This window comes from Stenella coeruleoalba (assembly GCF_951394435.1).
Source record: "Stenella coeruleoalba genome assembly, chromosome: 3".
Taxonomy (NCBI): domain Eukaryota; kingdom Metazoa; phylum Chordata; class Mammalia; order Artiodactyla; family Delphinidae; genus Stenella; species Stenella coeruleoalba.
Genome location: NC_137148.1, coordinates 105,617,624 through 105,630,579, shown reverse-complemented (window position 1 = coordinate 105,630,579; position 12,956 = coordinate 105,617,624). Strand labels below are relative to the sequence as shown.

At 34.6% G+C, this 12,956-nt stretch overlaps 1 protein-coding gene across 1 annotated transcript in view; it reads right to left on the bottom strand.

Annotated features, from left to right (window-relative positions):
* SLC12A2 (solute carrier family 12 member 2) overlaps positions 1–12,956 on the bottom strand; it is a 109,170-nt gene that overhangs the window by 57,874 nt on the left and 38,340 nt on the right. The window contains exons 5-7 of the mRNA XM_079918583.1: positions 6,933–7,072; positions 5,129–5,239; positions 4,447–4,555 (exon numbers count right to left, since the gene is read on the bottom strand). Coding sequence (XP_079774709.1) covers positions 4,447–4,555; positions 5,129–5,239; positions 6,933–7,072 — 360 coding nt within the window. The remainder of the gene's footprint in view (positions 1–4,446; positions 4,556–5,128; positions 5,240–6,932; positions 7,073–12,956) is intronic.

The window sequence follows — 12,956 nt, the reverse complement described above, 5'->3', positions numbered from 1 at the left end:
TGGGTCCGGAGCCTGTGCTCCGCAGCGGGAGAGGCCACAGCAGTGAGAGGCCCGCATACCGCAAAAAAAAAAAAAATGGATTAAAGACCTAAATGTAAGGCCAGACACTATCAGACTCTTAGAGGAAAACATAGGCAGAACACTCTATGACATAAATCACAACAAGATCCTTTTTCATCTATCTCCTAGAGAAATGGAAATAAAAACAAAAATAAACAAATGGGACCTAGAAACTTAAAAGCTTTTGCACAGCAAAGGAAACCGTAAACAACACTAAAAGACAACCCTCAGAATGGGAGAAAATATTTGCAAATGAAGCAACTGACAAAGGATTAATCTCCAAAATTTACAAGCAGCTCATGCAGCTCCATATCAAAAAAACAAACAACCCAATCCAAAAATGGGCAGAAGACCTAAATAGACATTTCTCCAAAGAAGATATACAGATTGCCAACAAACACATGAAAGGAGACTCAATATCACTAATCATTACAGAAATGTAAATCAAAACTACAATGAGATATCACGTCACACTAGTCAGAATGGCCATCATCTAAAAATCTACAAACAATATATGCTGGAGAGAGTGTGGAGAAAATGGAACCCTCTTGCACTGTTGGTGGGAATATAAATTGATACAGCCACCATGGAGAACAGTATGGAGGTTCCTTAAAAAACTAAAAATAGAACTACCATATGACCCAGCAATCCCACTACTGGGCATATACCCTGAGAAAACCATAATTCAGAAAGAGTCATGTACCACAATGTTCATTGCAGCTCTATTTACAATAGCCAGGACATGGAAGCAACCTAAGTGTCCATCGATAGATGAATGGATAAAGAAGATGTGGCACATATATACAACGGAATATTACTCAGCCATAAAAAGAAACGAAATTGAGATATTTGTAGTGAGGTGGATGGACCTAGAATCTGTCACACAGAGTGAAGTAAGTCAGAATGAGAAAAACAAGTACCGTATGCTAACACATATATATGGAATCTAAAAAAAAAAAAAAAAAATGGTTCTGATGAACCTAGTGGCAGGACAGGAATAAAGATGAAGACGTAGAGAATGGACTTGAGGACACAGGGAGGGGGATGGGTAAGCTGGGACGAAGTGAGAGAGTAGCATGGACATATACACACTACCAAATGTAAAATAGATAGCTAGTGTAAAGCAGCTGCATAGCACAGGGAGATCAGCTCGGTGCTTTGTGACCACCTAGAAGGGTGGGATTAGGAGGTGGGGAGGGAGGCACAAGAGGGAGGGGATATGGGGATATATGTATGCATATAGCTGATTCACTTTGTTATACAGCAGAAACTAACATAACATTGTAAAGCAATTATACTCCAAAAAAGCTGTTAAAAAAATAAATAAAAAATAAAAGGCTAAGGCACTGTTTCAGATTAAAGGGGACTGAAGATTATGTAAAGAACTAGTTTTAAAAAAAGGAGATTGAAGAGGCATGACAAGTGAATGCAATACAGGATCATGGACTGGATCCTGGAACAGGGAATAAAAAGTCTGTACATAATCTTTGTACAAACAGTTGGAGGGACTTCCCTGGTGGTGCAGTGGTTAAGACTGTGCTTCCAATGCAGAGGGCCAGGTTTCGATCCCTGGTCAGGGAGGTAGATCCCACATGCATGCCGCAACTAAGAGTTCACATGCCACAACTAAGGAGCCTGCCTGCCGCAACTAAGACCCGGCACAACCAAATAAGAAAAAAAGAAAGAAAGGAAGAAAGAAAGAGTTGGAAAAATTTGTACATGAAAAATGTTATATATAACATTATGCCAAAGTTAAACCTCCTGAACTGTCCTTTTCCTTAGTAGATGCACACTTAAGTATTTATAGGTAAGAAGTCATGATTTCTGCAACTTCTCTCAAAAGGTTTAGCAATCATAGTAATAACAATTAGATATATGAGTGATAAAATAAATGTGGCAAAAAAGAACATAAAAGTGTAAATTTTTTTGTGAATGTAGGTAAAGGGTGCAAGGAATTCATTTATTTTTTTATAAATTTATTTATTTTTATTTATTTGTTTTTTGGCTGCGTTGGGTCTTCGTTGCTGCACGTGGGCTCTCTCTAGTTGCGGCAAGAGGGACTACTCTTTATTGCGGTGCGCGGGTTTCTCATTGGCTTCTTTTTGTTGTGGAGCACGGGCTCTAGGCACACAGGCTTCAGTAGTTGTGGCTCGCGGGCTCTAGAGCGCTGGCTCAGTAGTTGTGGCGCACAGGTTTAGTTGCTCCTCGGCATGTGGGATCTTCCTGGACCAGGGATCGAACCCTGTGCCCAGAGATTGTCAGGCAGACTCTTAACCACTGAACCACCAGGGAAGCCTCCAAGGAATTTATTGTATTAATTTTTCAAGTTGTCTGTGAGTTTCAATTTTTTTTGAAATAACAAGCAATAAATGGGAGGTAAGGATTTGAGAAATTTGTCTGTGAAAGGGGCCTGGAAAGTAAGGTGGTAACTGGAGGAGAATAAAAGACCAGAGGTAGTATTTTCAAGAATGGGAATTACTAGAGCAAGTATGTAAGGTTATACAGAGCTGACAGTTTTGATGCAGGGAAGCAAGTAAATTACCAAAGGATAAATGCCTTTGAGAAAGTAAATGAAATGGGATCTAGATCACAGCAGAGGCACCAGTCTTTGGCAAAAGGGAGATATTTCTCATATCAAAAAGGAAAAAGGAGAAAATGAATATCCCTATTAGGTAGTCATTTGAACTGACAAGTTTATTAACATAACCTGTTCACTGCAGACACTACCTTAATAAAAGGAAGGCCAAGCAGTATCAACTGCTAAAAAGGAAAAGTCATATTCCAAAGTATATTTAAATTTATTTACCTCAGATTGAGATAAGCCCAGATGTGCTATTTGAATACAATATAAATTATTACTATACTAGATAAGGATGGATCTGAAAAAAAGGAAATGAAAAATATGGCCTAGCAGATATTTACAGATATTTTTAAATCAATTAAAGCCATAAACAGAAAATACATATTAGGAATCTTTTTAGAAGTAACCATCTACTATAATTTTAGAAATAAAGGTGGCAAAAACGAATGTTCAAAAGTCTATAATGTAAAAAAAATTTAAGTAAAAAACACATTCATAATTAGAAGAAATGTCACAAATACAATTTATGAGAGAACGAAATACAGAAAATTATCTAACTAATAATACTAACCTTCACTTCTGGCATGCCTAAAAGACACCTCTTCCCCTAATTCAGGAAATCATGATTAGACATTTAGTGCCTGGTTTCAGAAGTAGGCATAAGCGCTAGTAACCAGAACAGACATCACACTATCTATCAACTCAGGATGAGTAGGTAAAATTATTGCAGGCAGGTGTTCTTGCTTAAGGTAAGCACCTTGAAACAACTCTTATGTGAAAACTGCCCAACCAAGTCAGTGTCAGACATAGGCCAAACAAGCGCGACTCATATATGTTCCAAGGATGGTGTGGTGTTACCAGGTGGCAATTAGATTAAGGAGCTTACACCAGAAGGTAAATCAACTAGGTCTCTAGGATCCAAAATTTAGTCAACTAATTTTTTTCCAGTAAGACTTTCTGAAGGAAGAAGTGCATTGATTTATTGTACATTCTGCATCTTTTCACAAATCTGTATGCATAGCTCTGGGCTAAACAACTCAGGAGAAGTGAAGCTAGGCTTTTCCTTCTAAGGCTTCAAAACAAGGAGTTTTTGTCAATTTAAGACAGACACACCTATTACCCTAAGTGATAAGCACCTCTGATGCTACTGCAACTATTCTTTCTGGCTTTCATTCTACCTTGCAGAGATAGGTTCAGAACGGCTGCTCAGTGGAGGGAGTGGGGAGAAGAGGAGATGCAGAAAGACACTTTAGGAAACAATAAGTGACAAGTAAATTTCACCTGTAGTGAAAATTAGATGCAGACTGAAAGAGGGTATGGAAGATAAAAACTGGAAAATTCTCACACAATTAATAATGTAAACTGTAGAAAAACTTAGGTTGCAATTATACCAAGAAACTAATATTTCTAGTTGCTTTCACAGTCTTAGGCACTTTTAGATTATTGTGTTTAAATACAACTAAAAGAATGAAAAAGTGATGTTAGAACAAAACTTACAATTTCAGTAACAAATTCTCCAAATGAGAAGAGAACAAAAGCACTTTTCCTCAATAGCACTGATTTCTCTACATTCTATCACCTTTTGTTGCTAGTAATCAGAAATGAAAGATGTAAATAAAAGTGATTTTTTTTACTCCAATTACACAACAAACATAGAGGAACCAAACTAAACTGGAAAGTCAATTACTGTTAGTCACTACACCAAACTCAATTACATTACAAACTATGTAAAATGTACTAAATTTATTTAACACTGGAATGCTGTAATATGCACCTTTAAAAAAAATTCTATCTTTCTTACTTACACTTATAACCAAAGAAACCTTTGGGTTTCTTGCTCTCCAATGGGATAAATGTTCCTATGATGAAATCAGCAATAGCAAGTAGTAGAATCACCAAAAGCACAATCTGAGCCTGAAATTTTAAACGTGAAAAATCAAAATCAAATATATCATGTCTATACATTAATTCAGTTCGACTAGAATATAACTTCCATGAGGGAAAGCTTCTGTCTTATTTCCCTGGTGCCTCACACAATGCCAAGCACAAAGCAGGTGCTTAATAAATTTTTGTTAAATGAACAATCTTTAAAGAACTATCCAAAATGAATAGCAAAAGTAGGATCAGGCCATATATTTCTGAAATGAATTAAAGATGTGCATGTCCTGTTAACAAATAACAGAAACTTTAAAAATATAGGAAAAAAATCACAGTACTTATATTACCTTTACTAAATCCCTCTGACATACCCCATAATTCTTTTTTTTCCTACATACTCTGATTACCTCTTAAAATGACTGTTATCTCCAAATCCTCACTACGTCGCCAAATAGAAAATGATCTTATACGTGAACTTCTTTGAAAATGGCCACTTAGGAACCTTCAAAATCTGAAAATATTACTACACCTTAGAACATTCCTAAAACACAAGGTCTAAAAGTTTGTACATTCAACATTTACAAATGTTCCAATGATATCACTACTTACTTTTGCCTCCCACTCCATTCCAGCTACTGAGATACCTAAAAGGATTACCACTGTAATGGCTCCAATAATTCGGATATCATTGATTTCATCTATCATAAGTATGGAATGTTCCTACAAAAAGAAAATAATAGGATGAGCAGTATTAGTTAGTTCAGATAAATTCTTCAATTCTCTTTGAAAGTTTTAGAACTATCACAGTGCCTCACATGCAGAAGTTGAATAAATGCCTACTTAAGGAATGAATAGAGAGACCTAGGGAAAAGGAATGAATTACTGTTTACTATTAAGGTGTCATTCAAGCAGCTGAAGACATCAAAAGTATGATCAAATTATTAACGCTGCTGTATTTTATACAGACTCAAATATGAAAAAGAATTGCTAACAAGTAAGGAAAAAAATCCTAATATGACTAGGTAGTACTAATAGGATTTTTTAAAGTTACAAAGCAGAAATATATTTTGCATTCATTGTGGTTAGTGAGCTCATTCTTTTAATGGTCTCTTATGTTGCATAAGGAAAAGAGATGAACACACTATCATGCTGCTGTCCAAATCACACCAATCCGTTCTAAGAGCAAAATTACTTGTGGCTAAATATCAATGACATCAAAAACATATACTAAATTAAACAATGAATGAATATGAATTCTTAATGATTACACCGCTTTCTCACTTCCTTTGCTTTGTCTCTTTGGCCTACACAACTAAGGTCAATGCCAATGCAAGAGTCAGTCCTTTCAGATGTCACACTTCCTAACATACCATGTACTACAGTAGATGAACAGTTACAACCTAACATGACAACTATATGTGTCACTCAAGGTTCCTCTCATTTAATAATACTGAATCCTATTTCACTTGTACTGCTTTAACTACACACATACTAATTACTCTTTTCAAACAAGTTCTCAACTCCAGAGCAATATTATCAACCACTTTCTGGCCAGCTCTATTTAGATATACTACTTAGATATACCAAATTAGACATCCAAAACGAAAATGTTCTGCATCCTCTCTCACAGTAAATGGCATTACCATCCGTCTAAATCTTCCTTTCTCTTTCTCTAATTTCCCACATCTCATTCATCAAGTCCACTTACTCAACTTTTTAAAAATCTCTCAAATACACCCACATCTCTCCAGCCTCACTGGTCACTGGTTTAATATTAGCCACCATCTCCTCTCAGGACAGCTACAACAACCTTTTAAATGGTCTCCATCTCCAGATGTGATCCCTCAAATACATTCTTTATACTGTGGTCAGATATTTCTTTAGGCCCCAAATCTGATTATCATGGATCCGCAACTCCAGTCAAGGTAAGATTCAAATTTAAGAGCAAATAAAACCCTTCCTGGCATGATTCTTTTTTCTCCCTCTCATCTATCTCTTGCCTCTTAGTGCTCCAGCCATACTGAAATATTCTGTTTTTCTTTTTTAATATATCATACTCTACTCCTTCTAGATCTGTTTCCTTTTCTTCCCTATTCCCCTCATACCATACTTTACCTCTCCTATCTGCCTGCTAATGGCTAGACTCCCTTCCTTGGAAAACCCTGCCTTGACACTCCTCTGACACCCCACTCCTGGATGGTATACTAAGTGATCCCCCTCGTGTTGCCACGGCCCCCTACAGTTAGCCATTTCTGACACTCTATAATAAATTTTTTTGTCTATCTCCCATACTAAACGTCTTGAAAGGCGAGTTTCATGTTCCTTGCTGCTTTCCTAGTATCATATATGGTAAGTGGCACATAAACCCTCAATAAAGATTTGGGAAACAAATGACTGGAAAAAGGCGAATTACCTTAAGCAACTCCACCACAGTTTCGGCAAATCCAACCACATACATAGCAACTGCAACAGCATTGGCAAAAGCGAAGATCAGGCCAATCGCACCGCCAAATTCTGGCCCTAGACTTCTAGATATTAAATAATATGCTCCTCCTAAAGAAAAGGAAAAAAAACACGCCAAAAGTACTAATGTTAGAATTTTAAATGTCAATCCTTTTAATTATACAAGACTTCACAAAGCACATGCCACCAGTCAACACAGCAGTTAAACTCATAGGCAAGTGGGTGAGCATATTTTTAGGAAGAAACACCCAGAAAGAATTCTTTACAACCCACTTCATTCATAACAGTTCTGAATATCCAGAGAATTCTCCTCATGTTAAATATAAAATCATCCTGCTATTTAAATATCTTTCTCTTCTAAAACTTAGATTAAAATGGGTAACAGCCTCTTCCTCATATTCAGAGACACCAAGATCATTTCCCAATGATTTTCTAAGTAGTAGTTTTAATCTTAATGTAACATTTAAATTCACAATCGACATGATTCCAGTTACTTAAATTAGTGTGGTAATTTGCTGGTAACGTGAATACTAAGGCAAAAAAGAAAGTATCAGAAGAAACTTAAAGGATAGCACATACTGGCACCCTTAACAGATATATTAATAGTTTGTATTCTAATAAATCCTGCCTAAATGGCAGAGTAGACAAAGACATTAAATAAGCTGTCATGAAGCAAGTATTTTTCTAACTTGAAAAACAAATCAGTAGGATGATTTTGAGTCAGTCTAGTCTTAGTTGAAGTCACTAAGAGCTCTCCTTGTTGGACACTGAAGAAGTATTTATTCTTAAGACCATATAATGAAATGCCATTAAACAGCTTAATATTTATTTCTACTGCTTTCCCAGTATAATGAAGACAAACGCAACAACAGATTCTACAATTTAATAAAGTACTAAATGTACAAACTTTATTTTGGAAATATCTGTAATAGGTTTTGTAGTTAATTTTTATCAAGTTTCTCAAAATATTATATACTTTAAACCTGTCCAACAAAACTACCTTAGTAATTCACTTTACTAATTAATAATTTTTATCATCTTGAAAATTCTGAAGAAAAAGAATTGCAACCTGACCATTTAGTATTAGTCTCACTTTATTTATGAGATGAAATGACTTAAAAATTTCCCCCAAATCTTTCTGAACACTAAAAATTCTAATGGACTTATATAATGACAAGTTTAATTAATCACAAGGAAAATCCCTGGAATATAATTAATCACAGCCTGCATTTAACAAACATGTTTTCAAAATTCATGTAAATTATTTCATTTAATCCCAATACCAATAATGAATTAAGAGAAGTATTACCTATCCCGATTTTATAGATAAGAAAATTAAGTCACAATAAAAGGTTAATTGAAATCAGTCAACCATTCACATGCTTCAGTAGTTGACAATACAAACTTTAGAATGAGAAATATCACCAAGAGAGCCTATAAATCATGGAATTCATTTGTTATGTGTTTAAAGTTTTGATTTTATGAAATTTCAAATCTTTCTATTACTAAAAATATATATATCTTCTTTTTAAAATTTATTTATTTAATTTTATTTTGGCTGCATTGGGCCTTTGTTGCCGTGCACAGGCTTTTCTCTAGTTGCCGCGAGCACGGGCTACTCTTCATTGTGGTACGGGGGCTTCTCATCGTGGTGGCTTCTCTTGTTGCGGAGCATGGGCTCTAGGCACGCAGGCTTCAGTAGCTGTGGCACGCGGGCTCAGTAGTTGTGGCTCGTGGACTCTAGAGTGCGGGCTCAGTAGTTGTGGTGCACGGGCTTAGCTGCTCTGCGGCATGTGGGATCTTCCCGGACCAGGGCTCAAACCCATGTCCCCTGCATTGGCAGGCGGATTCTTAACCACTGCACCACCAGGGAAGCCCCCCAAAAATATCTATCTTAAGGGGCATTTAACATGGGTAAAGATAATGGGAAGGGAAATATGAATATTCTTTATATGAATAAAGATAATCGGAAGGGAAATGAATATAAGTAACAAATTCTGACATTTCAGAACTATTTAAAAATCTTCTTCCAATTGGGATACCTAAACTTAAAACCTAGGACCCAGTTTCATTACTTTTTAAAAGATTTTTATTTTTTTTAAGAAAAAGTTACATATGAAGACTATAAAAGCATCTGCTTATCGTCCTATACTTTAAATTCCTGATGAAAAGCAAAAGTACTCTGCCCTATTTCTTCTCACTTCCATTCCTGCATCCTAGAGGTAACCAGTTTTAAGAGCAGCTTTCTCCCCCTTTTTTTCCTTAGCAACAAAATAGATAGCATAAAAGATCTACTACTCTGAAAAACTGGTCTATTTACTAATCAGCATAGAGTGGCATCTTAAATTAAAATTTTTATTAAATTTAAATTTTATTAAATTTTTAACTTAATTCTAGCAAGTACAATTGACTCTCGCATGACACAGGTTTGCACTGTGCAGGTCCACTTATACGTGGATGTTTTTCAACAAATATAGTGAAAAACTTTTTGGAGATTTGCGACAATTTGAAAAAACTCACAGACGAATCACACAGCATAGAAATATTGAAAAGATTAAGACAAGGTTATGTATGTCATGAATGCATAAAATATATGTGGATACCAGTCTATCCTTACATAGGTATGAGTTGAGTGATATTTAATATAAAATTAATGTGTTAATTTTCTTAGTGTTTTATGTAACTTTGCTCTCAGAGAATTAATTACCGTTCAGTATGTGCCGTATTTCCCCTCACCCCTTCTAATTAGAGAAACTGACTATCATCACAGATAAATGTTTTTTTAAAATGTTACAATGTTAACAATACTGTATTATGAATATGACTGTACTGCTATATGCCATAAAAATTGTACAATGATTCACTCAGTGTATAGGCTAGGCTATCCTGACACAATCGTATCATTATACTGGGTTACAATAAAGCAATCATATTGCTGCCTCTTTGTTATCAATGTATGAATTGTTATACCTGTAAGTAAATACAAATTTCTTTTTCCACATTAGCCTCTTTTTAATGTTTTTTTAATTTCTCATATTTAAAAAAAATTTTTTGTTGGAGGATAGCTGATTTACAATCTTGTGTTAGTTTCAGGTGTACAGCAAAGTGAATCTTTTCATATTTATCTCTAGTGTTAGTAATATGTGTAACATACACTACACAGTGTTTTGTATTATATAAGACAATATTGATGTAGGCAGTGACAGATGATACATCTTGCAAACAGATGATATAAAACATATGGGATCAGTACAGTACTGTAAATGTACCTTTTCCTCCCTAGGATTTTCTTAATAACATTTTATTTTCTCTAGCTTACTTTATTGTAAGAATGCAGTATATAATACATATATACAAAATATGTGTTAATTGATGGTTTATGTTATGTGCAAGACTTCTGGTCAACAGTCTATTAGTTAAGTTTTGGGGGACTTCAAAGTTATACATGGATTTTCGACTGAACAGGGGTCATCAGCACCTCTAACCTATGTGTTGTTCAAGGGACAACTATACTATTACCATTCCCATTTACATATACGAAAATTAAAGCTTAGAGAAGTTAAATAACTTGACCAAGGTCATGCAAGTAGTAAGGGAAGAAGTAGGCTTAAACTCAGGTCTCTCTGACTTGTGTGCTTACTTGGTACAGTAGGTATAATTAAATTAGCCTTTTTATTATCATTGAATAAGCTGAAGAGTATGAAAAAAATTATGATGAATTAAGAGGCAACAATAGAAAAAATAACTATTTTATTTACAAAAAATCTACTGCTCAAGCAAACACGGGAAGTCAATATGGAAAAAATACCCTCATGGACTCTCATAATTTGGCCATAAAATGCCTTGTCTCCTGAGTGTAGAAGACATCAATGAGTCAGGTACGAGAGATACTTAAGTAATGACAATACTATATACACTGGGTTCCATTATTACTACACATTGATCTGGGGACACATGCCCCTGAAGCTCTCACTAGATTTCAAATCAACAACCAAAACACTGACTAGGTTAATCAAGAGCCATATGATTACTGGCCATAAAGTAAGTCACTATAAATTTCAAAGAATTGAAATGAGACAGTATTACTGACCACAACAGTGTTAAATTAAATGTATAGACTTCCCCTAACTATTTCTAAATTATGCAACACACTTTTAAGTAACCCACTAGTAAAAGAATAAACCACAGGGAAATTAAAAAGCATTTTGAATTGAATGATAATGAAAAGAAAACATATCAAAATTAGTGGGATATATCTAAAACAGGAATTACAGGGAAATTTATAGTTTTAAATTCTTATATTAAAAAATGATACTTCAATTAAAAATAAATAAATAAATAAGGTGAAATCAATGATCTAAGCTTCTACGTTAAGAAAGCAGAAGTAAGTAAACCTAAAGTATAAAAAAATAATAAAGGGTTAAAACCACTGATGCAGAAAACAATAAAGAAAAATCAATAAGGCCAAAATAGGCAAACTCCTTGAAAAACCTGCCAAAACTATAACAAGAACAGTAAACTGAAATAATCCTATAGCTATCAAAGAAATTAAATTTGTAATACACACACACACACACACACACACACACACACACACACAACCATAGGCACAGGTAGCTCCATTGTTGAGGAAGAAATAAGATCAATTTTACAAAAACTGTTTCAGAAAACTGAGGATGAAGGAATACTAGCCAACACCCCTTATGAGTTTAGCATAATCCTAACGCCAAAACCTGACAAAGTTTATTACAAAAAAAAGAAAATTTTAGACAAATATTCCTCATGATCATAGATTAAAAAATCTTTAACAAAATGTTAGCAAGTAAAAAGTAGCAGAAAGCATAATATCTTTGACCAAATATATCTTTGATCTTTGTGGGGTTTATGCCACAAATGCTAGGTTATTAAGATTCAAAATATCATATAATTTGTGATAATAACAGAATAAGAGAAGAAACCCATATAACCATTTCAACAGATGTAGAAAAAATCATGACAAAATTCAACATCCATTCATAATAAACAGTCAGCAATTCAGAAATAGACCTGTCTCAATCTGACAAATGACATCTTCCAAAACTCCATAGTTAACATCTTAATAGTGATATATTGAACTCAATCCCTCTAAAACTGGGAACAGGCAAGGATGTTTATTCTCACCACTTCTATTCACCATGGTATTGGAGGTCCTACCTAATTGAACAGTGTGAAAAAAGAGAGGGAGAGAAAGAGGGAGAGAGGAAAATACTAAAGATTGGAAAGAAAGAGTATAAACCATCTCTATTCACAGATGACATGACTGTTTATGTTTAGCAAAGTCACAGAATAGAGAACCAAGATATGAAAGTCTATTGCATTTCTATACACAATCATAAAAAAATTGGAAAATGAAATTTACAAATACCATTTACCAGATGAAAAACATGACTGATGGGTAAATTTAACAAAACATGCAAGACTTGTATACTGAAAATATACAACATTACTGAGAGAACCAAAGACCTAAATAAATGGACAGATATAGCATGTTTAGAGATTGGAAGATTCAATATTGTTAACATGACCATTCTTCCCAAAAAGATTTTTTAAGAGTGAAATTCCAAAGCCCCACCAAGGTTTTTTGTTTTTGTAGAAATTGATATTGCTAATTCAAAAATTTATATGGAAATACAAAGAACCTAGAAGAGCCAAAACAATTTTGAAAAAGAACAGAGTTGAAAGACTTAGGACATATAAAGCTAAGCAATCAAAACAGGGTAGTCTTAGAATAACTGGCATAAGAGAATAAACAAACAAATCAGTGGAACAGGATACAATACGGACAATACACAGAAAACTGATCTTTCAACAACAGTACCAAAACTAATTCAACATGGAATAGATAGTTGGTTGACAAATGGTGCTGGAAGAAGTGGCTATCTATATGGGGGGATAAGAGTAGGGGAGAGAAGAACAATCTCTGTCTCACATAATG